This window comes from Ovis aries, chromosome X, assembly GCF_016772045.2.
Source record: "Ovis aries strain OAR_USU_Benz2616 breed Rambouillet chromosome X, ARS-UI_Ramb_v3.0, whole genome shotgun sequence".
Classification (NCBI taxonomy): domain Eukaryota; kingdom Metazoa; phylum Chordata; class Mammalia; order Artiodactyla; family Bovidae; genus Ovis; species Ovis aries.
In genome coordinates this window covers 131623325-131650415 of record NC_056080.1, presented here as the reverse complement: position 1 = coordinate 131650415, position 27091 = coordinate 131623325, and the positions used below count along the sequence as shown (strand labels likewise).

The window sequence follows — 27091 nt, the reverse complement described above, 5'->3', positions numbered from 1 at the left end:
ATATAGTCAAACACCCTCATATTATTATTGAGAAATCTATATCCTGGAGATGGAAAATGACTTTTCCAAGGATTTACATCAAGTCAAAGAGTATCTTTAATCAGACGGTAGGCCTCCTGCCTGATAATTTAATGTTCCTTTTATGTTATCATATTACTTTTTATATCAAGTTCAAACTTCTTGGCCAGAATTGAAATTCAAATTTTTTACCCACTTACCCTTCTAAGCTAATACTAAATTTTCAAAAGTTGTAACATACACACATACATTATTCAAATGTCTCAAGAATTTAAAGTGTTTAATCTTTAAGGAAGTATGTCCTTTTATCATCTCATAATCAGTGTTTGAAACACTTTTCAATTCTAAACAAATTAATTTTATTTTATCAATTATTCATTCATCTAATACAGCAAAAGACTTGAAACAGAGCACATATAATGAGCCCACTTCCATCTGTGGTACAGATTTACTTTCTGCCAACTTAATATATAGGGCCATGAAGTGTATCTCTAGGTTTCTACTCAAAATAGTTTTTAACTACCCCCCTCAAATAGGTCATTCTGACATTCAACAAGGCAGTCACACTAGATTCTTTAGAAAGGAAAATTCAGTGTTACAATGAAAAATAAATTTAGTATTTTCATGCTGATGAAATCATTCTATAGCTTCTATAAACTATATTAATCTTACTATGCTATTTTTTTCCTCTTAGGTAGCAACCTATCGAGGTTTTCTTTATACTCCAACAGATAGATTAGAAATGAAAAATGTTGTCAATCATTCACATGTTTTGCTAATGAATGTTTTCCAGTACAACCAGATGTTTGGCAGTATGCAAGACAAGCATCTGACTGACTGTTTCCACTTTTGATTCAGATAACTGGCATTACACTGACTCCATCCAGGCCTCTTGGTTCATGAAGCTAATCTCTGAAAGTTTACTGAAACTAGTTAACCAGAGGCCAAAATTAGATAAAGGTCAATAATAAGAAAGGCTAATGAATAGACTGTATTTTTTCTGAAAATTGGGGAGAAGAAAATGATTAGTAAGAATGGCATATATTAAGGCAAATGATGTATTCCAAACAAATCTTATAGAGCTCGTTATATTTTGGGCTTAATGTATCATGCTTATGTAATAATTGTCATCTGGGGTAAGAGTAAAGTCATCATTTAATACAGCAGAGAGGGGGACATATTGCCTCTTGTAATTAAATAATACAATCCAGCATACGTTCTATCTGCCACTAACTAGTATTGATAAAGCAGTGCTCTGTTATTCATTTCAAGAGACTGTTATTATCAGAAATAACATATTTAAAAAGGATAAGTGTCCATGGCATACATCATAACAGACTACTGTGAAGTATCTTGAAAGAAATAGATAGTGATCTTGGGTGCTTGTCCTGATTAAGAGTAGCAATGACTCACTATTAATAAAACAAGAATGTCTGAGTTCTTCACTAATCCACCTATCTGCATTTAGTGACCAAAAAAGTTTTAGATAGCTACTAATAGCTGTAAGGAATGCTGTCTATAATGACAGGACCTTGTCCACACTCCTCACCAATACCATGTGCTAAATAGTTATTAAAAAACTTGTGAAAACAAAAGTCAATCTGGACACCAGGACTGACATGATTATTCCCATAAATCTAAGAAAATAAACGATAGGTTAAAATGAGCCAGACCCTGTCATAATCTACATCTCAGAAAGAGATATAAGCTGAACTACTGAATTTTTCATGGGCAATATTTTTATTTAAAAGAATGACTGAGGAGACAAACTGATTATTCAACTTGGGTATCTGGCAGGCAGTTTATTTAAAATCAATGAAGTAAGCCTGTCAAACCAAGGAAAAAACAATTGATGTTATTTGTTAACAATGATAAAACTGAGCTTTCAATAACAAAGTAAAATTTTAGACTCATCTATCACTGTGCACTTGACAGCTTATCAATACTCAACAATTTTATGATGAAATTGATGATATTAACTAATGCTATTTTTGGTGTTGTAAAATAAAATGCATATTTGGAAAGAACCACATACACAGTGAACCAGTATTTTCCAACTGATCAATGCATGAAGATATAAAATTGTGTATGAACAAAACATCTATTCATAGCTGATTAGATGGATTTTAATATTACTGAATATCCAAAATCTCACTGATACGGTTTTAGACTCCACTTCTCTAGTTGTGGTGTATTATCAAAGAATATGCACAATTATCTGAAAAATCTATGGAAATTCTCCCTGTTCAGTCACAAATATGTGAGAAGCTAGCTTTTACTCACATACTTCAACAGTTGGCCTGGATGGCTGTCAATAGAGCATCAGACATTTAATCTGATGGCCCAGGGTTCATGTCCCCACTCAGGCGTTAGTCTATCTTTCAGGCTTCCTTGGTGGCCCAGAGTGTAAAAAGCCTGCCTGCAGTGCAGGAGACCTGGGTTTCATCCCTGGGTTGGGAAGATCCCCTGGAGAAGGGAATGGCTACCCATTCCAGCATTCTTGCCTGGAGAATCCCACGGACAGAGTAACCTGGCAGGCTACAGTCCATGGAGCCGCAAACAGTCAGACACAACTGAGTGACTAACACTTTCACATTTTCTTTTCAAACAACACATGGTAACAGATTGAATGCAGAAGCAGATATGAGAATCCAGCTGTTTCTTATTAAGCAAGATGAAGAATTGTTATTTCACTAAAATTTGCTTCTTATATTAACATCTAATAGTTTTATTACTTTTAAAGCAAAGTGATAGATATTTTAAATTTTTGGTTTTAATTTATAATACACTATGTATTCAATGACATGATCTGAGTAAACAAAAGCTTTTTTGGAGTTTTCAGTGTTTAAGAGTATAAAGAGATTTTGAGACAAAAAAGTTAAGAACCATTGTTCCATGCACTTATTAGTGTCACAGTAACTCATATTGAGAGACTTACCTCATTTTCTTTAGGATCTGGAATGTATGGCTGCAATGGTTCTATTTGGACTTCAGCCTGAATCGAATGAAATGCTTCATCATTATCTGATGATTCATCTTCTTTGTCCTTGAAACAAAAAGGAAAATAAATATCTTACTTGCTGTTAAACTGTAAATTATAGGAGCAATTATCATCATCTTACTGTTCAATTAAAAAACAATTTTTCAATATTCAAACTGATTTAAATGTAGTTTCTAGTAGTTTTTGGTTCTGCATCCCTTTCAGCATCTGGATAATGCTACAGATTCTTTGTAGAAAAATGCCTATAGAAAGACACATGTCTCTTCATATATTTTAGGGGGTCATTGACCACATGCAGCTCACTTTATTAGACCCAGGTTAAAAATCTCTGGTCTAAAGCTTAACTCATGAACCCAAAACTCTAACATTTAATGAGTGGTTATAATTACAAAGTTTGGTCCTCCTGAGCAATGGAAGATCTGCAATACAGCAGTGCAAATATTTCTTTTTGAGTCCTAAGAGTTTAGGCAAGTTTCTGTTTTCCCATTTAAGCCAATCGGCATTTCTTCAACACAAAGGGAATAATGGAAATGTGTTGTCTTTCTTTCTAGTGAATTGAAATCACACATACATCTTTAAATTCTAATAAATTTTCAGGTATTTTGAAAGACCTATGACTTGATTACAACAACAAGAATTTTCTTTTTCTTTGTATTTCCCTTGACAGTTACACATAAAGGCAAGAATACCTATACAAGATCCTAGGTTTAGTAGGATTTAGTACTAGGATTAGTAGCTATCATTTAGTGACTTTTTCTTCCATTTTAGAATGGCTTCTTACATAAATATTTAAAACACTGAAAGAGAATAAGTAATGTGTTATGCTACTAATACCATGAGTCTTGCAGGAATGCATAAAAGTCTTTTTTAAAAATGCAATTGTTACTAGGGCTCATTGGGAATAGTCATTAGCATTTTAGATTGCTTAATGTCTGGCAAATATTAGCACTTTGCACTCTTGCAATTCCTTCTCTATTTGGTTTCTTTTGCTTCTTATCTGTCAGATTTGGGGGACTAGACAATCATTTCCCCTTTTGGGTCTTGCTTCTCTTGTTGCTTTTACCTTTTCTCATGTTAAACATGTCTGGGAAACAGCATTTGCTCAATTAACACAATGGCCACAAACCAAACACTCCCTTATTGAGACATTCAGACAAGGCTGATTTGTAATAACTACATTCATTATTATTAGATAAGTGGATGTTGATAGCAGGGTTTCATTTAGGATCTTCACAATGATTCCTTTTATATAAACAGATACTGTGAAGTATAAGAAAACAACTGCTCTCCTGGTATTTTTGACCTCTTTAATTTGCTTATGAAGCCCACAAACCCTTCACTAACAGATTAGATTTGCCAGATTGAATCCACCAACTCCAGCCAAATTATCTATATATCTATTTATATTAGGGAATTTTAAAGAATGAAGTTTTATTAACTTGAATTTGTAACTTGTGCCATGTTCTATGCAGGTACTTCATTGATGTAAAATGGGTGGAAAATAAGTGAGACAAGTCATACTTATGGTAAGCATGTACAAAATGTTTAACCTTTAACATCCTAAAGTACAAAAACTAGTGCAATTCTCTTAAACAGTATGTTTAGCATTCTATGGGAGGAAAGAGCAAAATAAACGTACTTAGAGATTAGAGAAACAAAACTGAATTTTTGTGTTTATTTTAATGAGTTATATTTTTAATTCTGACCTATGAAAGTAATTTTTAAAAATCCAAAATAGTACCTTTAAATGTGTATATGATGTTGGTTAAGGAAATAATAGGTAGAAAATCAGCTAATAATGAAAGCTCTATCACTAAAGAGATATTAAGCAAATAACTGGATCATTCAAACAAATCTTTCTTTCTCAAATTTAGTCACAATTATTTGGAAATTTCAGGATAATTTACTTGAAACCCAAATTATTTAATCTTCTCTGAGACACAATGAACATTTATTTCATTTGCTCTTACAGAGGGATCACCTGAGTATGAACTAGCATATTTTCTCTGCATATTTGACTTAGGAAAAATATCAAAAACCCTTACATTTGCAACTTGTCTCAGTTCTTCCTCATGCTGATTAAAGATATCCTCCCATCTGCATTGGCGCCTTTGCCTATGGGCTTCTAAATCTGAGAGCTCAAACACTTCAGGTCTCCGTGACAGCTTTGCCCGAAACCTCTTTGGTGATAGTCTTTTTGCCAGTGCCTGCCTTAGACTAGAAACTTTTGATTTTTTCTTCCGTGGTTGTTCTGGTTGAGAGTAAAACATGTCTGATGCCAGGTTTTCCATCAGGATTTGCAGTGGACCAAGCGGCTTTGAGTTATGTGCGTTTGGTGCTCGAAGTAAGTCTCTTGATAGGCCCTCTATGAGTGCTTGAACCGAGCCAACTGCCTGTGTGGGGTCTAGAGCCCAGGCTTGTGCTCGAGGTGACCATTCAAGTTGCCCCTCTACTGGAACGAGCACCTGAGTATCCAAATGGAGCGGCAACAGCACGTGGTGGTTCTGTGACAGTAGGGGCAGGAACACTTGGGCATGGACTTGTAATGACTCGGGCTCCTCTGCCTCCACCTCTGCCTGTATAGGCTCTGCAGCCTGTTCCTGTACCTCTGGCTGTTCGGGTGCCCCATTCGGCTGCAGCGGCTGTTCAGGTATGTGATTCTGCCTCTGGTGTTGTTCAGGGACCCGGCCGTGTCTTTGCTGTTGTTCAGGCACCTGATCTTGCCTCTGAAATTCCTCTGGTACCTGATCCAGATCCTGGGGCTCTCCTGATGCCTGGGGTTGGCCCTGAGCCTGCTGCTTTTTGGATACCTGGGCCTGTACCTGTTGAGGCCTAGGGGCCTTCACCTGAGCCTGTAGTGGCATAAACATGCAGGCTGCCCTCTGTGGTCGTGGAGGTGCCTTCATCTGCATCTGAAGGGGCATAGATGCCTTAGCCTTCACCTGAGCCTGTAGTGGCATGAACATCCGTGCAGCCCCTTGTACTTGCTGAGGTGCCTGGGCTTGCCCCTGTAGAGGCCTAGGTGTACCGTTCTGAGCCTGTAGTGGCATGAACACCCTGGCAGCTCCCTGGAGATGCTGAAGGGCCTGAACCTGTGGCTCTTCTCGGTCAGGTAACCATCTTGGTTGAGAGGGTTCTCCATGCAGGACTCTAAGTGGCCTGCATCTACTGCTGGTAGGCAGTCTCAGAAGCTCATGAGTACAAGAAGGTCCCCTAGAAATAAAAGTACAAACGGTTGCCATACAATTAGTGTTGTCAGTAGAGTGATGTCATTCAGGGGAGATGCTTTTATTTTTAAAAGATGAACATTTTTCTGCAATAAAGATACTTCCACTATATCTTTTTTGAATCATTCCTGTAATGTCTGAAAGTCTTTACATTAGCAATATATTTAATATTAATGGCCTGATAATCTAGTTGATCATTCTATCATCAGAAATTAAGGACTCTTTGAGTAGTAATAAAATTTTTTCCTGAACATTTCCATTCAAATATCTCTTGAATATAGAGATCTGTTTTATTTTATCAGAAAGGATTAAGTTTCTCTGAGTTAAACACAACAATATGGGATCAATTGTCTTACATGAACTGCTAACATCAAATTATATATGTAAGTTATCTAACGCACCTGAATCTTCTCATGGTATACTGCTCCTTAATAGCTTCTTCTCTTTCAAAGATCAGAGGTATTCCTTTTATGAAATAGAAAAAAATAATGCATAATAATCAACAGAAATTAATAAATCCACCTTAGTCAATTTGCACCCTTTACTGCTCAGGATGCTGAGTGAATTTACAAGAACAAGAGGGCTGTAACCCTTCACATCACATCTACTGGTGGTGTAGACAATATCCTTCTTCCTAGGCCTCCTTTTGTAGCACAGTTATTCTACAGAGACTAATTTCTCTCTGTATAGGAAAAAAAAAATAGCAATCTGATTGCTGCAATTCTAAAGAGAAAAAATTGAAAAAGGTAAAGGGACAAAGGGACAAAGAGAAACTCCAGATGGTTGGTGAGCATGGCTTACAGGTATGTACTATGGATGGAAGGACTTTATGGTTTGGGCCCACACCTATCTTTGGTCCTTTTAATGAGGATCTTGAAAATGAGGATCAGGATCTTTGGCCCTTTCAATGAGAAGGCAAAAATCTAAATTCTGTTTTTCACAACTAACACAGTGAAAATATTTGGTATCTTTCCTGTCACCTGTGCTGCAGTGAAATACAGACACTTATAGACAAGAGTTTTCTTTTCAATTTCCTATATTAAAAAGTTTAGGACAACTATATTGACATCATCCATCAATTTCTATATAAATGTGGCTTTTCCTGCAGATTACATTTTGGAAATTTCGCAACTCTGGAAATTAGTGAATTCTCAACTAGATGTACCCATTCTGAGATTGGTTGACTTTTACGATGATGCTGGTCCAATAAATTCTCTACCATGGTTAAATGCATTAATTCCTTCTGCTTCTCACTCAAAAATAAGATACGTATAGTTATGTAGATGGAAGAAGATTGGCTGCAGTCAATCCTATAGTGCATCTGAGAATGCCTGCTATCTTTTTCAGGCTCCCCACTTTCCATTCCATTATCACTCAACTCTGCATATGGTGCCCTAAACTAAATGCAAAATATGCCATATAACCTATAAAGTTGGAACTTTCTAAGTAGTTTCCTCTGGATTTGATGAATAACCATCCTGTCATTTTTGGCATTAATATCTAGAAGCTTAATTTTATTTGCATAAATTGTGCTTTGTTAATGACATCTTAAAGTTGGAGATTAATACATAAAACCAACTATGTGCAGTTCACTGATACTGCATCAAAAGTAGCAGTCAATAAGTGATTAATTATAAATCCATTTATCTAATTGGAGTTAACAATGAGAAAGAACAATAAGATACAGATTTCATTATCTTGTGTTTATTTCTCCAGTTAGTTTTCTTAAAATAAAATTAGCACATCATAAAATTCTTCTTGAGGCTTTCAAAGGCCTTTGTAAATATGAACGCATGCTAGTAGAACTAGCAAAAATTTATAATCTTATGTGTGTATGTATATGTATATATATGATCAGGTAAGAGATAATGAATTAAATGCACATGGCATATTTATGGAAAAGCTAAATGTCAAAAGGTCTCAGACTTTAATTTCAACTTAATTCTTAAATATTATTTTTCCTAAAAAAATAAGAAAAATTTCTCTCATTTGAATATTTATTCCAGTAAAATAAAGAGTTACATATCCTACCTTTTTTCTGTCTCTTTTTAATGATTCCAGTAAGATGCTTCTTTAATGACTCAACAACATGTCCTTCATTTTTTATATTCCGAACAAATGGGTGATGAAGCATGTTTGCAGAAGTAGGACGAAATAGGAAATTTTTGATCATGCACTTTTCCATGAAATCATGGAACTTGCGGGACCTAAAAGAAATGAATCAAAGAGGTAAAAGAGCATTCTCAGGTATTCCACACCTCCCACCTCCACCCACATGCCACTCTGAAGGTCATATTTTTGGAGAGAGTTGTCTTAGCTGTAATAGTCTTTTCAATAACCAGATATCCTATAGCTTGACAATGTACATTACACAGCAATGCCTTTCAAGCCTCAGAAGAGGCTGGAGTCAATGATATTTTCTACCCAAATAATAGTAGAAACTTCAGTGAGTTCAGAAGAATGTGCGTGGCAAAAAAGGCGAGTGGTGGGATGGCAATTAAGTGGTTGATGTGATTTATGCAGACCATGAGACCAGACTGGTCATCCCACAGTAGTCATATTTTGAAGCCTGAGTGTTTTGCTTGACTATGTGCACTTTGAGCTCTAAAGCTGTCCGTGTAATGATCCAGAAAAGGGTGTTAATGTCACCAGGACTGATTAATCTTATAAAATGGCCCATGGAAACAGATGTGACCAGAAAGCCTGAATCTGTGGGAAGGGTTAAATTTAATCACAAGGAAGAATGTCAGCAACTGAATCATAGTAACCACTTTTACTAGGGCAAGTAATACATACTGAGAATAAGCAAGAACTTCACTTACTAGTTCCAAAAACTTCAGGAAGAAAGATTTTTAAGTTTAGTTGGGCTGTAGCACTCTGAGAGAACAAGTCCTCTTTAGGTTCTATGGATGTTTAGTTTTATGGGTCAAATGTCTGGGCTATACATCACAATCACTGACTGCCTATGTAAGCTCAGTGAGAAACTTCACAAAAGGCTTCCATTGGCCCAGCCCATTACAGGAAATAAAACTGAATACATCACTAATGCCAGGACAGTACTGTCATGATAATCTACCATGGAGAGTATTATTTCTATTTGGCTAGCTAGCTCTTAATGAATAGTACTCATTCAGACTCCTCAAGGTATCCGTTTTTAGGAAATATTGTCCAATAAGGATGTGGAAACAGGACTGATCAAATGAATTAAAACTTCTTTGCTATATAAAAATATCGTTAATGTGTTTAAGAGATTAAGTCATTCATCTTTACCATCCACTGGATTTGACTTTGGGAGCAGATTCGCGCAAAATAACAAATAAGGCTTCCAAAGGTTGAAGGTTACACAGGGCTGCAAAGGAAAATAGATAAGTTTAGAATAAGTAAGAAAGGCAACTACAGAACAAACTCCTAATTCCAGAGGGGATTCTCAGTGTTCTTTCACATATCATATTGAATAGACACTGAAGAATAGACATGAAAGAAGGTAGTTAGAGGAAAAGCTGACTTTAATACAAGCTGTCCATTATATAAGATACTAAAGCTTCACTATTTCCAAGTGGGACAAATAATAATCAATTACACTAGGTTAAATTTTTGAAATGTGCGATTGATGATTTATATCTAGAGAAGCCAAAAATACAGGTGGAGTCAAGTACTCTTCTGTGCTTGTGTAATGCCGGTATCCTCCCCAGTTATAAAACTGTAATATGTAATTATAGGCTGAAAAGTCAACCATACTAGTAACTATGCACAAGAATATGCAAACAATGATTTAGTAGTCTAAAAAGATGAGAATAATCTGGTTTGGAAGCTAACAGTCCTAGGAAAAGAAGTAGATACAACGTAACTATTAAGAAGGGGCCTCCTAGGTGGCACTAGTGGTAAAGAACCCGCCTGCCAATGCAGGAGACATAAGAGACATGGGTTCGATCCCTGGGTCTGGAACATCTCCTAGATGAGGGCATGGCAACCCACTCAAGTATTCTTGCCTGGAGAATTCTCATGGACAGAGGACCCTGTTGGGCTACAGTCCATAGTGTTGCAAAGAATCAGACACGACTGAAGTGACTTAACACGCACACACAACTATTAAGAACACACCCTCTAGATTAGATCATCTGTGTTCAAATCCTACTTCTACCTTTGTGACCTTGGGCAAATTACTTACCTCTCTGTGCTTTGGTTATTTCATCTTAAAAACAGGAAATATATCAAGAATTCCTTCAAAGAGTTGCTATGAGGATTAAATGGCAACACACTTATAAAAGTGTCTGGCACAGAGTAAGCACTTAATAAATATTAGCTATTGATATTATAAGGAAGATTTTAACTATCCGGCACCTCAATTCTGTGCAAAATTACTAGACTTTCATTCTCTTTTTCAGAAACACAACCATACAAAGAAAAGCCTATTCCAATATGTGGTATATAAATTCATTACCTCATTGGCTTGGGAATTCTGGGCTTTTCAATAAGTATTTAAATATGTGTCTCACTTTACTTATTTCCTCTTGTGTTTTGATTAAAGAAAACTGGCAGTGCAATAATTCCCCAAAGGAGAGCCATAGTGTAAATTTCACCTAATACTAAAAGTGTGTCATTCATGTGAGGACAATTTGATATTAATAACTCTTTAGAGGAATCCTTCCTCTCCCAAAATATATCTTAAAAAAAAAAATAATCTCCAGTGCCAAATTGGCCTCTCATAGTAGTATAAAGAAAGTCCCCAGGGTAATTTCATTAGAATAATATAAAGGCCATTGTTCAAAGGTCAAGCTTTATATAAATTAATAGAAGGTGCAGTGACCTGATCTCCATACCTGACCTAGCTTTAACCCATGCCCATTCTGTGATATGTCATATTCCAAGGGACACCAGAAATTCTTGATATTCCAAGGGACACCAGAGATTCTTAACAATTATAATACCACTATTTCTACTCCTTGAAATTACTCCCATTAGCCATGAAACACAGTGCTAAAATAGTAGATATTGTACAGATGAAGCACATAGGCACATGGGAACCTACAGGATCTGCTTGGAGAGGGAAAAGCAGGGCAGTTGCAAGCCCTGCCCCCTGACATACACACTTCAGGCATTTCTCTCACTTCTCATCAATACTATGAATGTGTTTATCACTTACATTCTTGGATTTAGGTATTGAGAACAGCAAATATGCCCTGTTTATGGGATTATACATTTGCTGGTTATGAATCATTTACACTCAAGTTCACATTCCACTTTTACTTTCCTACCAGAAAGCAGTAGTAACCTGAGAGAACAGACTGCTGACAGGTTACTTCAATGAAGAGAGGGAGGGGGAACATGAGAAAATGGAGCTTACTGAACAATGAGGGGCAATGGAGTGGCTGGTAGGAGCACGGAAGGCACCAATGATAGCTGGACTGACTCCAAAGTGGGGAAAAAAGCTTCCTTCTCAATATTGCTGAGGATTGGCTCAATTAAAAGGAACTACTGGCGGATTTTCTTAACTGGCACAGTCTGAAGTATATAAGTGTAACTGTTCAGGAACCTAAATATTTCATCAGTGAATATGTACTGGAACACCTTTAGATTCTGTTTGGTTATTACTATCATGACCAAATGTTACTGAGGCTAAATTGAGTCAATACTCAATCAGCCTAAAATAAGATATCTTAACAGAGAAGAATAAAAACTCTTACAGACATATCTGGCCATTCTGACTATGGCATTTCATAACTGGGGAAGACCATCATTTACAGTTTGGCACATGGTGTGGCACCTGTGTGATCAGTACAAGCTGACTGGTACAAGTGGCAGATTTGTACAGCATGTTTCCATAACTTTTAACCAACATCAAATATTATTACTCACGAGGAGCCCCTTCGGCCATTTCAATAGCAGTGATTCCCACAGACCACACATCACTCTGCAAAGGAAAAGATGACCAAAAAAAAAAAAAAAAGTCACTTAAAAGTGGGAAACAGATAGTATTTAGAATCTCTAAACAATCTTTGGCTGAGGGGAGGTACCAATGCCACAGCCATTTTATGGGTTTTCTTCATTATAGACTGATGTTATAGGAAGACGTTATCTGACCCTATGACCAGCCAGTACTGTACTACACAAGTTGATATGGGTGGGGATTCAGTGAAAGGAAAATTCATCTTGGATGTATTGCTATTGTCACCTTAACTGAAATACCAAAAGGGATTTGTTGTAAAGAAGTCCAATCACATACTACTAGCTCTAAAGAAGTCAGATCTTAGGTAAAAGATTTAACACTTTGTACCTCAATTTTACCCTATGTAAATTAGGGCTTCCCTGGTGGCTCAGATGGTAAGGAACCTGCCTGCAATACAGGAAACACAGGCGACATGGGTTTGATCCCTGGGTCAGGAAGACCCCCTGGAGAAGGGAATGGCTACTTACTCAAGTATTCTTACCTAGAGAATTCCATGGACAGAGGAGCCTGGCGGGCTACAGTCCATGGGGTCGCAAAGAGTCACACATGACTGAGTGACTAACACTTTCTTTTTTTCACTCTCAAAATAGAGATGATAATAATAGGACCCATGTTATAGAACTAGCATAAATATGAAATGAAATACTATATACATAAGCACTTTCAGGAGTTCCTTGAATACAGGAAACTGAGAACAGAATGATAATTCTAGAAAATTATACATTTTAGGAGGCTCTAGGAAATGATCTTCACTACTGTTAACTGTACTTTGTTTTTTAGAATGCAGAAAGGGCACAGGGCTAGAAGTGCACTGTTTGGCGTAATGACTCCTAAACAAGTTAACTGAATTATTAAAATACCTGCTTATAGATGTCTTAGCTTCAAAGAGTTGTGATGATATAAGTTTAAGTATTCTTTAAGTTATGTGGGACTGAAAATGTAAAATGTATAATTAATATGGGTGAAAGTCCTTGGAAGACTGCCAAAAACTGTACAGCTATAAAGCATTATTGTTACAGCAAGTCACTTAAAGAGCATTATACTTCCACTGTCTCCATAGCTCCTAATAGCACTGGCTCTCAACAGATCTGCTTGCAAATCAAGCAGAGGGCATTTAAGGGAAAAGGAAAAGAGATGAAATTTGAATTAATCAACTTTGAGTATTGAGTCCTAGGTTCCACACAACGAAACCACAATGAATTGTTTGGATGAGTTATGATGTGGAGAGTGAGTGCGGTTTTTCCAGTCTATAGCAAATGGGGTGTTTTCTTTCCATACCAACTTTTAAAAATGTGTACATAGATGTATATTGTCCAAATTGCAGCTTCAGTGGAAATTTTAATAAATAGCATAAATTGTTACTTAATTTGTCTATTCCACTGATTTTCTGTGGTTTGGAGCTGAACCATGCCAAGGACTTTCTCCATTACCCTGAGTAATCAAATTATTATTTTTTTTCTCTTTGGAGCTAAGTTACTGTGGGGATTAATAATTGGCTTTACATTTATTCAGTTTTAAGTGTATAAAGCACTCTGTCCCTGGAAGTTAAATTTCCATATAAAGCCACATAATATAATATTCTTTACCAAGAAGTTGTAAGCAAGATGAACTAGACATTCTTCCTCAAATATGGATAACTCCCAATGGTCTACTTTGCCTACATTCTTAGAAAATATTATTTTTACACACATCATCAAACCACATATAGCAATAGTGGCTAGTACTTCCTATTTAAGTAGTGGTTTTTATTCTTTTATTTCATAATTTAAAATAAAAAGTCAAAAGTCCTTTACAAATTTTGTCTCCTACTATCTGAATCCTTACACTTACTCTGTAATCATAGGAGCGTCTGGGGTCCTCATCACAGTCAATCACTTCAGGTGCCATCCAGTATGGTGTCCCAATGAAGCTATTTCTCCTCCCATTAATTCTGCTCACCTGGGCACTCACTCCAAAATCCACTGCAAAATTCATTTGTCAAAATAATTAATGAGTAACAAAAAGCTCAATAAGTTATTGCTTTAACTTGGAAAGCCAATACAAAAGCCACAATGGATAACAGATTTTCATTCCAGCCCAGCAAACTTTACCATGAAGTCTACTCCAGGAACACTGGGAAATAGGCTTTTGCTGGTATTTATGTTGGAAAGAGATTCAGCAGTGCTATTATAAATCTACAGTAGGTTTGGCTGAATGTTTACCATGAATATTAAAAATAAAGTTCCATCAGTATACCCTAAACCTCTGAAGTGATAACATATGTAGTGTTTGGACCTGCCACCAAGCTGGAAGAAGACCAGCACTATAAGCAGCATCTAAGAAATCAAAAACTTATTAGTACTTTATTAGGAAGTCTCACTCATGATGTTAGAAAGTCCTACTACACTAATAAAGAAAAATAAATTTATGCTAAAATTTAGTTTAAGTTCTTCTACAGATCTTCTGAATCAGATGCAAATATTTAGTGTGGTATCCATATCTCAGCTTAGACTATTAAAGCTCAGTCTTCTATTCATCTGTGGGATATATTATATGAAAATATTTAGTATGGTATCCTCAGAAACAGACAGAAAAAAAGGCTAAAGTAGACTGGGGTTATTTAGTCCAGAAAAAATAAAACATGGATGAAAAATGAAGTAGATTTTCTAATTTAGAATGGTTTCCAGGAATCTAGAGGATGGCTAACAACCCTGACTGAAAAGTAGTTTAAAGAACTTAGGAAAAGAAAAGAAAAATTAAAAAGTTAAGAGTTTAAGGCAGTGTTAAAGGAAGGACTAATAAAAACAATGTCAACACAATGTCCATAATACATGAAAATCACTGGGTGTTGCACAGTCTCATTATCTAGATACTTTTTTTTTTTTTTGAGAATAGGTTACATCAGAGTTCAGCATTCTCACCACCCCTGAGGGCCAACTTTAAGGGCCAAGAAATATCTATGAAGGCCATAAGCTTATATATGACATTCAAAGAAGAAAAGGAAATGAGCAAAGACTGGAAGAAAAGAGTGATAAATGGAAGAAAAGGGAAAAAAAGAAAAGCTGAAATTAAAAGTAGGGATGAGATCCCACCAGTGGCATCATTCATTTTTCCTTACTGACTTAGGGACCAGAATATGAGGGTTATTGATCAGTTGCGACTGCAATATAGTCACTGACCAGTCTCTCTCCTTTCTGTTACTCCCTTTGGGTTTTGCTTCTTCAACCTTCTCCTTATAACCTGTCATTTAAAAATATTGTGGGATCTAAGAAATCTAGAAACCAATGTCTAAGGGTTATATAGAGATAAGAAGCCTGAACAATTTTAATCCAGTGCTAAAAGGTCTCTCCTACAGAGTCAAGTACATGATCTTTAGTGCAGGGACTTTGTGACAGCTTTTTCAGAGGCTTTTCGCTTACTTACAATTTCTCTTCTGTGATGCAGATGATAGGGTTGGCTAGCAACTTGACCCAAATATATGGGAACACTGCCACATGTGAACACAGAATGTAGCTGTGTGACATACTATATCCATGCTGCACATTTCACTGTGAGATCCAAATGACCCTCGTGTATTTTAACACAGTGTCTTAAAATTCTGTTTCTAGCTTTTTAGCTTTTAGACACAAAAGAACAATACATTTACTTCAAATTACTTTTCATTTACTGCAGGAACAATTATTACCACATGCTTCTTCCACAAATATTCAGTGAAAAGCATTCTTAGTGAAGGAACAAAAACTCTATTCTGGTTATATTTATTTGGCAGGAAAAATGGGAATGATCTTAAGATCATGCTAGAGATATGGTAGGGAAGCCCCTGGTGGCTCAGACGGTAAAGAGTCCGCCTGCAATGCAGAAGACCTGGGTTTGATCCTTGGGTCAGGCAAATCCCCTGGAGAAGGAAATGGCAACCTTTTCCAGCATTCTTGCCTAGAGAATCCCAAGGACAGAGGAGCCTGGTGGGCTATACTCCATGGGGTTGCGAAGAGTTGGACACAGCTGAGTGACTAATAAACACACATACACACACACACACACACACACACAAATATGGTAGGAAAGAATTGATATGATTAAATACAGGATTTGATGCCAGTGATTTTATGTTCTATATCAATGAGGTCATCTGCCATTAAATAGTGCTGACATTATTTATATGATATTATTTAGAAATCCACCAACAACTTTAAACATTAAAGAGCACAACATATTGTTCCCTGTGTGCCTGTGAGACAATATAATAATTATTTTCAATTAATTATACCATTCTGAACCCTGGAACTGAAAGCTAGAAACTCTGGATTCTAGATTTCTAATTCTGAATTTGATTTGGATATTACTGGAGCATCATTTCTAACTTATATCAGTTCTTTAAATATTTGAGGGAAAATTCCAATGAAGCGATTTGTGCTTAAGTAAATTTAAAAGTTCTTAGATATTCTTTGGAAAATATGGCTCTGTAATGTGGAAGAATTGTCTTTTTGTTTAATCCTTGTTCATGACACACTACTTGCACATGGTAAACACTCAATTAAATTGTTGAAATAAATATAATAGCAGATCCCACCAAGAGTACTGGAGTGGGTTGCTATGCCCTCCTCCAGGGGATTTCCCTGACCCCAGGGCTCAAACTCGCATCACTTGTATCTCCTGTATTGGCAGGCGGAATCTTTACCACTGAGCTGCCTGGTAAGCCCAACAGAAGATAAAGCAATGACCAAAATGTAAAACTCCCATTTCAAAACTGTTGTTCTCAAATTATTTCTGAGAAACAGTTAGGTGCATCTTTCTCTTGTCCCACATCCTTTCCCAAACAAATTTTCAAATTTTGATTTATTTTGCAGGCAGGGACAACATAGTGTAAATAAGTAGAGGGGGATATTAGTGACATGAGAGAAAACAGTAATCTTAAAGGATTTTTCTCTGTTAAGATATTTTGGGGTTCATTTAAAGTATTACAAGAATAAACTTACCTAGTTTTACTTCAGCATTATGAGTCAGTAGCACATTTTGACCTTTGATGTCCCGGTGAATTACACGGTGTGAATGAAGATGAGCTAAGCCCTGCATATACATACATATATATATTTATATAAAAAAGCAAGGTCAATATATAGTTTTTCTCTTTTTCTGGTACTGTTTTTAGCATTTTTGGAAAGACTTGTGGTAAGAAAAATGGCCCAGATTTGCATTTTTCAGACAAAATTCTTCTTTAGGCTGGAATTACTACAACCAGTTCCCAGAAATAGTACTTTCAACTATAAGGAAAGGAAAATAAATCAGGACACCCATGAAAGAGAAAGAACACCAAAAATTAATACTTGTATATATTGGGCCATTTACCTTCCTTTCTAGTCTCCATTTTTCCAACTAACCACATGACTAAAGGCCTGGATAACTGAACTATTGTAGCTCAGCCATTGTTTTACTCTGCTTATCCAACCATTTGTTTAGTCCAAAATATTTTCAAGTCAACCTTGTAAGGCTGAGAATTTGGAGGAATATGGAAATTCACTTTAAAGTACTTGCCATTTGTATTGGTTTACCATGCTGTCTCCAGACCATTCACCACTAAAACTAACCATGCCCTGGTTTCAGTAAGATTGCTCTACATACTAACAGGAGATTAATAATAGAAATAACAGTAAAAACAACTAATATCAATTGAGTCCTTATTCTTTGCCAAGCACTGTGCTAAGCACTTTACATGAAGTCAACTCTTAAATCCTTACAGCAACCTTTTAAGGAAGATGCTAATTCCACCCCAAATTACAGGTGAGGAAAATGAGATTTGAAGAAATTAAGTAATTGACTCAGGGACACACAGCTAATACATGATGAACCAGAATTTAAACTCAGTCCAGAATTTGCACTCTTAACTATGTACACTATTACCATGAGTGAATCCAGTTAAGACAGCATTCTAATATTTTATCAGCGATGCTGTTCAGTTCTGTTAACATCCTTCTTGGGTGACTCTAAGCACTTAAGACACAAAGAAAAATTTGAGTTTGGTAGATCAAGAAGACTGTCATTTTCATCCAATTTGGTGTTCAAAATAAGGAATGTTTTAAAAGTTTAGACATTGTATTCAGAGAGGATATCTGTCTGCAAAAGAGTTGTAGATGATTTGGAGCCATTGAGTAAAACACGGATTTCTCAGCCTATCTTAATCTCCAATGATAGTGCTATACTTAAAAAAAAAAAGAACTCTAAAAATCACAACAGCTTAACACTCTAAGTTATTATACCCATGACCCACCAAACACTGTAGTCTGACTCTGAAAGAGCCATTAAAAGCCATGATTTGGAATGACATTACATCAAAGCTGCTTTCTCTAAAGCCTTTTGGTTTTTTTCAGTATCCTGATCCAGAAGTTTAGAATTTTTAAACCATCCTATATGAGCAAGTATAAGACACACTGTATATATTACCCCCAGGTTTTTTCAAGGTCAGGGGCAAATGACTATATGAATGCTCACCTGGAGGATTTCTCGGCAGATATAGGCAATCCAATCTTCCTTCAAACTCTGATTTCTGGTCATTCTCACTACATCAGTGACTGAGCCTGCTGCACATAACTCCATCACCATCTGCAGGGAAGCCAGCAAAGAAAGTACCAAGACTTAGAAAGTAGTTCTTTGAAAATATCTGGAGAGTTTTAGTTCATATGGCTTACATGTATATGTTATGTTTAGACATTAAGATACTGCAAAGACTGGCTCAATTGTCTGGTAGGAAGCTAGTAGAATTAGAAAGAACTGAAAAAAAAAATCCAAAGATCTCTGGAGGGAGAGGAAGGAGGTACCACACCAGGGATTTTTAAACCAGGAGGTGGGATTTGAGCTAAGCCTTGAAGGATAGGTTGTGTTTGGATATGCTCAGAAAGAAGAACATTCAGCTTATTGAAAACAGAACGAGCACATGCCTTTAGAAAGAAGCTTGCACAGGGCTAAGCCTGAGTGATGACCGGAGTAGCACAAAAAAGACAGTTGAGGGAATAGTTTGCGGGTGGAAAAACAGGATATGGAGGGTATCTCGAAACAATTTACACTTAAGCATTGACTAGATTTGTTTTTACTGTTGTTGTATTTTCAAGTTTTAGAATATTTTCCCCAAGATACTAGCAACATACAACCTGAAGGGGGAAACTGTCAGTTCCATTACTGTAGGGCAATCTTTTTCCAAATAAACTGCTAAGGAAAGTCTATTTTAAGGCTAATATTCTGACAGTGTCTCATTCAAATTTTACTTTATTAACAAATGCAATTTTTTCAGGAAATTTGTTTTTGCCACTAATGTATCAGGAGCCTTACTAGCAAATTTGCTTTCATATATTAGCTAACTAGAGGACTGACCGATGTGAAGGAGAATCTGCCTATTATAATCAATTTCACAAACTTTTCTTTAAGTGCAGGGTTATGCACTAGTGCCAATGTCAAATGTTAATACTACTTTGTGAGTAGAACAAGACATGCCTTTTTAAAAAAACTATAGGTAAGATAATTATCGCCATAGATGAAAGGAAGTAAAAGGATAGGCCCCAAATCATGAATATTTAAAAGGTATACCTTATTTCCTTTTGGAATGCTAAGATTTTCCTTTCAGAAAATTACTTCCTTATTTTATATTTGTTCACAACTGATATAACACAGGGTCTTTTCCCCGAGTACACTATTCTAATAAACGAAGATAAGAAAAGCAGCCTAACAAACCAGATAGTACAGATAAAGCACAAAAAGGTTAATTTTCATGTCTACTACATCAAATGGTTACAACATATACACTGTGGTAATAGAAGAAAAGGGGCTCATTTTGAACCATGGCAAACATGAATTAAAGTCATTCACTAAGGTGAACACTGGAAAATCTTGCCAGTATTACCTGAGTCAGAAGAGTTCTACTATGAAAAGAATGTAAGACATTCTCATTTTCCCGAATTTGTATGCACAGCGCATGGCTCTACGTTATAAATGGTAACTATTTTGTTATTTGCTTCCTATGTGTTCAGATTTACACAGGAAAGAAAGTGAATGGTCCCAGGAAAACTCTCACCTCCACAAATAACTTCTGCATGCAGTGCCTATTTATCCTTCAGATATCAGTGTAAGAAAAAGTTTTTCAAGGAAGAGTTTTCCTTTCCCTAACTTAGATTCCTTTGTTATTTGCCCACACAAAAGCATGTTACTTCCCTTCTGACCAATTATACATTTATTTGTGTGACGATTTAATTGATATTTGTCTTCACAAATAGACTGTAAGCTCCAGTGGGCCAGAGCCATGTAAATTCAGCTTATGAATGTATCCTCAGCATCTAGGAGAAAGCCTGGACACAGATAGCTTTTGAATGAATAGATGTTATATGACTGAATTAATTGAGCACTGAGAAACATATCTAATAAGTAGACTGCCATACTGTCAAGAGAAAAAAAAAAACTTGTAAAAATATATTTAAAGACAAATGCTGTATGCCCCTGCCAAAAGGAATTAAAAAAAAAAAACAGTAGCCATGAAAAATGCACAGTGGTATTTAACAAAATTTGAACTGGCACTGGCAGAGAACAGATGATTTAGTTAACTGGACATTTAGGAGAAAATAGGTTTAAACTGAAGATCTCTAAATTTGAGGGTTCTCAAAATGTGGTACCTAGACGAGTATCATCAACATCACTTGTAAACTTTTTAAAAAGTGCAAATTTGTGGACTTCCTACCCTAGACTAACTGAATTAATAACTCTGTGGGTGGGGCCCAGCAACTTGTTTTATTAGGATCTCCATGAAATTCTGTTTCTGGTTAAAGTTTGAGAACCACAGCTTCAATTCAATCCCTTGTTGAAACCTTCCTATATTGCCCACTATCCTGCTTCCTAAAGTTCACATATAAAATGTAACATAATCTTTCTTTGATTCTTAAAAATTCTGAAAAGTCTCAGGTAGTATTTAAAAAATACCACTCTTAACTTGGCCTAGAAATGCAAGAGAATGTACACTGACCCCAGATGATGATGTTCTAAATATTCCTTTTTAAATAAAGATTTACTTGATTGAAGCTAATTTTCTTGTGGTTTGATTATGTCTCCTATGGGAGAGGGCAGCAACAATTCTGGTAACTGTAGCATGGGTTTCAGTTAGCCTTTAAAATTTATAGCTCATTGATTTGTAATTCATGATACTATAGGCATGAAGCCTAAGAAAAGGATAAGTCAACTAACCATTTAGAAAAACAGTTTCTAGGAATTATGTTTAAAGATAATTGCACTTAGCAAACACTTAAATTACACTCATATACTCATCCCAAGTGTGACTTAGAATAGATATTTATTATTCAGTCATTGGGCCCAAATCCATCAGGTAATCTCCTTAGCTTTATCTTTAATTTATAAGCAAATGTATTAGCTACATAAAGTTAAAAGCAGCAAATCTCTATTTGAAAAGAAATATGTTAGATATTCCCAGTATTCATTTGAGTCTTCTCACATCTTACCCCTGAACCCCTTGCCAGTCACTTAATTTATTTTTCCATATTTTATCACTCCCATTTCCAGAAATTAGAGGACATTTTTTTCCATACTACTTCGAGCAGTTGCATACTTAAGTTCTTCTGTAGGTGCACAAAAATGACATCTCATTTATGAAAGTATATGTTCTTAACTGAGACTTAGTCTTATGCAATAAGATCAAGGTAACTAAATACACACCCAAAGTTGATGCCTCTGGCCAGGGGGACTCAGCTTGAAAAATGCACCGTAGAAGGACACAATGTTCTTGTGGAAAGAGTACTTCTTCAAAAGGTTGAGTTCAGTCCTGAGATCCTCTTCTTCATCCTATAGAATAAGGATAGTAAAATTCCTAAGCTATGCCACTCAATGACTATGGTATCCTAAGCTATAGTAGATCAAAGAAGGAGAATCGCATGGCAACCCTTTATACCCTACAACAATGTATTATAATAAAATCTCAACTAGAATTCTTAGAATGGAGATGTGGGGTTAACTGGGAATTTGGGAGAAAATAAAGGTCAATTGAGTATCTTTTAATTCAATGGTTCTTAAAGCATGATCCTTGGACCAGCAGTGACCACTGTATGAAGTTTGCACTAAATGGAATCACCCAATTAAACTGAAAAATTCAATGGTTTTAGTATATTAATAAAATTACTCATCCATAAGAACATTTTTGTCAACCCAAAAGGAAATCCCATACTCTTTAGCTATCACCCCCAAATTCTGCCACCACATCCCAGCTTCAAGCAACCACAAACATTTTTTCTATCTCTATAGATTTATCTATCCTTAATATTTTATAGAAATGAAAATAATATAGTATATAAACTTTTATGACTAGTTTGTTCCCCCCCCCCAGGGTTCATCCATGTTGTAATACATATCAGTATTTCATTCTTTTTTATTTACCATCCATCAACTGAAAGAGTTATTTCTACCTTTTATCTAGTATGAACATTCATTTCAACTTTAGAGTAGATGCATATTTTCATTTCCCTTTGGTATATACCTGGGAGTAAAATTGTTGGGTCAAATGGTAATGCTATATTTAACATTTTGATGAAATGTCAAACTGTTTTCTATAGTGGCGATACCATTTTACATTCCCAAATGAATGATGGTTCTCATTTCTCTATGCCTTCACTTCACACTCATTGTTTTCTTTTTAATTATTATGACATCATAGTGGGTGTAAAGTAATTATCTCATTGTAGTTTCGGTTTGCAATTCCCTTAAGACTGATGGAGTTAAGGATCTTTTCATTGGCTTACTAGATATTTTATGATCATCAGAGGTGTGTCTAATAAAATATCTTTGCCCCATTTTTTAAGTTTGGTCACTTGTCTTTTTATTATTGAATTGTAAGATTTATTTATATATTCTATATATAAGTACTTTATAAGAAATATGATTTGCAATTATTTCCCCCCATTCTGTGGCCAGTCATTTTACTTTCATGATAGTGTCTTTTGAGACACAAAATTTTAAATTTTGATGAAGTCCAATTTATCGATTTCTTGTTTTGTTGTTTGTACTTTTGGTGTCATATCTAAGGATCTCTTGTCAAATCCAAGGTCACCAAATCAACTCCAATCTTTTCTTCCAAACATTTTATAGTTTTAGCTCTTATATTTAGGTTTTTTATCCATTTTGAGTTAATTTGCATAGAAAGCAGGGGACCAATTTCATTCTTTTACCTGTGGACATCTAGTTACCTCAGCATTATTTGCTGAAAAGTCAAGTCTTTCCCTATAAATCGTGTTTTCATTCATGTTGAAAATTAGTTGACCACATATATATGGAAATAATTCTATTTCACTGATCTATATTGCAAAAGCAAGAGAGTTCCAGAAAAACATCTATTTCTGCTTTATTGACTATGCCAAAGCCTTTGACTATGTGGATTACAATAAACTGTGGAAAATTCTGAAAGAGATGGGAATACCAGACCACCTGACCAGCCTCTTGAGAAATCTGTATGCAGGTCAGGAAGCAACAGTTAGAACTGGACATGGAACAACAGACTGGTTCCAAATAGGAAAAGGAGTACATTAAGGCTGTGTATTGTCATCCTGCTTCTTTAACTTATACGCAGAGTACATCATGAGAAACACTGGGCTGGAAGAAGCACAGGATGGAGTCAAGACTGCCAGGAGAAATATCAATAACCTCAGATATGCAGATGACACCACCCTTATGGCAGAAAGTGAAGAAGAACTAAAGAGCCTCTTGATGCAAGTGAAAGAGGAGAGTGAAAAAGTTGGCTTAAAGCTCAACATTCAGAAAATGAAGATCATGGCATCTGGTTCCATCACTTGATGGCAAATAGATGGGGAAACAGTGGAAACAGTGGCTGACTTCATTTTTTGGGGGGGGCTCCAAAATCACTGCAGATGGTAACTGCAGCCATGAAATTAAAAGATGCTTACTCCGAAGGAAAATTATGACCAACCTAGACAGCATATTAAAAAGCAGAGACTCAACAAAGGTCTGTCTAGTCAAGGCTATGGCTTTTCCAGTAGTCATGTATGGATGTGAGAATTGGACTATAAAGAAAGCTGAGTGCCAAAGAATTGATACTTTTGAACTGCGGTGTTGGAGAAGACTCTTGAGAGTCCCTTGGACTGCAAGGAGATCCAACCAATCCATCCTAAAGGAGATCAGTCCTGAGTGTTCATTGGAAGGACTGATGTTGAAGCTGAAACTCCAATACTTTGGCCACCTGATGTGAAGAGCTGACTCATTTGAAAAGTTCCTGATGCTGGGATTGAGAGCAGGAGGAGAAGGGGACGACAGAGGATGAGATGGTTGGATGGCATCACTGACTCAATGGACATGAGTTTGGGTAGACTCCTGGAATTGGTGACGGACAGGGAGGCTTGGTGTGCTGCAGTTTATGGGGCTGCAAAGAGTCAGACACAACTGAGCGACTGAACCGAACTGAACTGATCTATATGCCTATCCTTATGCTTGTACCACGTTGCCTTGACTAATTGAATTCTAAATTTTCTAGTTTGATTGTTCCTATAATTTTAAAAGATATGCTTAAATTCATTATTTTCCTAATCACTACAGTGGTAAATATGTTATAAAGCTATCTATCAATCCAGTGGTCTGAATTCCTAGCAGCTATAAATTTCATTTCATTGTAAATAAAAAAAGCTCTCCTAGAGCATCTATAAAAGTTAAATTTATATAACCTTTTCAGGAATACTCTCACTGTACAGAGTGAGATATATTTGTAGTATGTGAAGAAAAGAAGACTTTTAAAGATAAAGTTAAACTCCTGTTCTGAAATCCAGTGAAAAAGGATACCTTTGACTTATTCTGGGCAATGAATTAGAACAGGGCCCACTGGCATTAAAAGTAATTAATGGGTGAACCTCTAACTATCTTTAGTTATCCCCAGCATTTCCCTCAATTAACTTGACTTGACAATCTTGAGGTAGTGGAAAATACATCTGTAGAACATTTTTTAGCATTTCTCTAGGATTTTTTCCAGGGGATTTATTCATAAAGATTCAACAACTATAAAACAAATCTAGACACCTGAATGTCTTTGGAGGAGGGGATGGAGCCTTATTTCTCCAGTTGGAAACCCCAACAACAGGATTTGCATTTATTGTGTAATAAAAGCATGAACAATTAAAACAATCACCTGTAGCATGAGAATTATATATAAGTTCAGGTTCCAGTTTCACCCTAGCCTCCCAGGGAAGCTTGGTTGATAAGTTGCCTTCACATACCCTTAAGCTGTTTAGCTAAAGGCTGATCCTCATGGCTTTCATTCTTGCCATATAGGACCCTTAAACTTGCTACTTCCCTGTGATGTTGTTATTCTTTGAAATGATAACAATATTTGCCATCATATAGAAATAAACCTTAGAAACTAGCAATTCTAAATGTAGAGGGGTACTCTCAGTTTCTAGCAAGGCACCAAGGTTCTGCTGAGAGAAATATGAACTCATAAAGCCTGCAATAAACAAGAATGAGATGGTAATGTGAGGATAAGAACACAAAGAACAGGTTAAAGAGAAGCACAGGCCAGATTGAGTCCTTCAACTTGTTTGGTAGTTTGATATCAAAGAACTTCCTTTTCTTTCTGAGTTAGAAACCTCATGTCCTCAAGCAGGAAGAGAACAGCTGGGCTCCTGGCAACTATGCAGTTGTATTTAACTATACTTTTATTCTCGTCATAGGGAAAGTCGCTCAGTCGTGTCCAACTTTTTGTGACCCCATGGACTGTAGCCTACCAGGCTTCTCAGTCCATGGGATTTTCCAGGCAAGAGTACTGGAGTGGGTTGCCATTTCCTTCTCCAGGGGATCTTCCCAACCCAGGGATCGAACCCGGGTCTCCCACATTGTAGGCAGACGCTTTACCCACTGAGCCACCAGGGAAGCCTTATTCTGATGCCATTTTACCTATGAGAAACCTGACGACTAGAGAGGTAAAACCGTTTTTCCAAGTACTTCTTGGCTATTTAGCAGTAGACTTGGCATTGGAACTCATGTTTCTTGACTTCCACACTACTGCTATTTTTGTAAACCCCTGATTAATGAGATGTGTGTGCAAGTCACAAACTTCTTACCCCAAAGGATTCAGGATGATTTAGAGATGCTAACTGGCCGATCAATTATTTTTCTTACTAAAATATATAATCAGAGAACTCAAAGCTCCCCACTAGAAAAAACTTCTAAGAGTGGGTCTCCCACATAAATGTAAACTCCCCCAAAACCAATAAACCAAGATCAGATATGTTTGGAAAGCATTAGTATGTTTGCCATTCTCAATTAACAGGAAGTTGAGCTTGTGAGAAACACATAAGTACATTATATCCATCAGGCCAAGTGGGTAATTTAAAACTTTCACATATATCCCGGTAATATGATGCTATAGCATTTCCTGGCTCAAGGCCAGTTGATCCCAGAGTGGCCTGAATATCCTGCTTTTTGTCAAGAAGAGGCAGCTCAGGATGCCAAAACTTGCATTGCAATTTCACCCAATTCTAAAATCTAAGTGTTTTTCCCTATATAGAAAGACTTCAGAGAGAGTTTGGAGATGATCTTCAAATGAATTAACACAAATATTTGATAAAACCAGAATTACTGAAACAATTATAATTTTCATACCTTACCTTTCACAGCTTCTTGATTAACATAAGCATTACCTTTTATGTTTAGATATGCTTTGTCTCCCAAGAAACACTGTAAACAAAACAGGAGCCCAGTACTTTTAAACTAATCATGAAACTGTTTACCGATATCTTCTTAATATAACTAGAAAGTTCTTCTGGATGTGATTATTAATGGAAAAGCTTATTTTTAAATGAGTCTGGAAGCATATTTATTAAGATACAAAAGGTTGAAAATATTTGAATACTAGATAGCTAACTGCAGGGGAGAAAATCGAGA

The 27091-nt window shown here is 36.2% G+C and overlaps 1 protein-coding gene across 2 annotated transcripts in view; it reads right to left on the bottom strand.

Moving 5' to 3' along the window:
- Positions 1–27091, bottom strand: part of NRK (Nik related kinase) — a 126030-nt gene that overhangs the window by 40293 nt on the left and 58646 nt on the right. For both annotated transcript variants that reach the window (XM_060407889.1, XM_042241688.1), the window contains exons 5-14: positions 21875–22000; positions 18659–18769; positions 17149–17239; positions 14024–14154; positions 12103–12157; positions 9517–9595; positions 8278–8453; positions 6648–6711; positions 5065–6232; positions 2957–3064 (exon numbers count right to left, since the gene is read on the bottom strand). In XM_060407889.1, the coding sequence (XP_060263872.1) occupies positions 2957–3064; positions 5065–6232; positions 6648–6711; positions 8278–8453; positions 9517–9595; positions 12103–12157; positions 14024–14154; positions 17149–17239; positions 18659–18769; positions 21875–22000 (2109 nt within the window). The remainder of the gene's footprint in view (positions 1–2956; positions 3065–5064; positions 6233–6647; positions 6712–8277; positions 8454–9516; positions 9596–12102; positions 12158–14023; positions 14155–17148; positions 17240–18658; positions 18770–21874; positions 22001–27091) is intronic.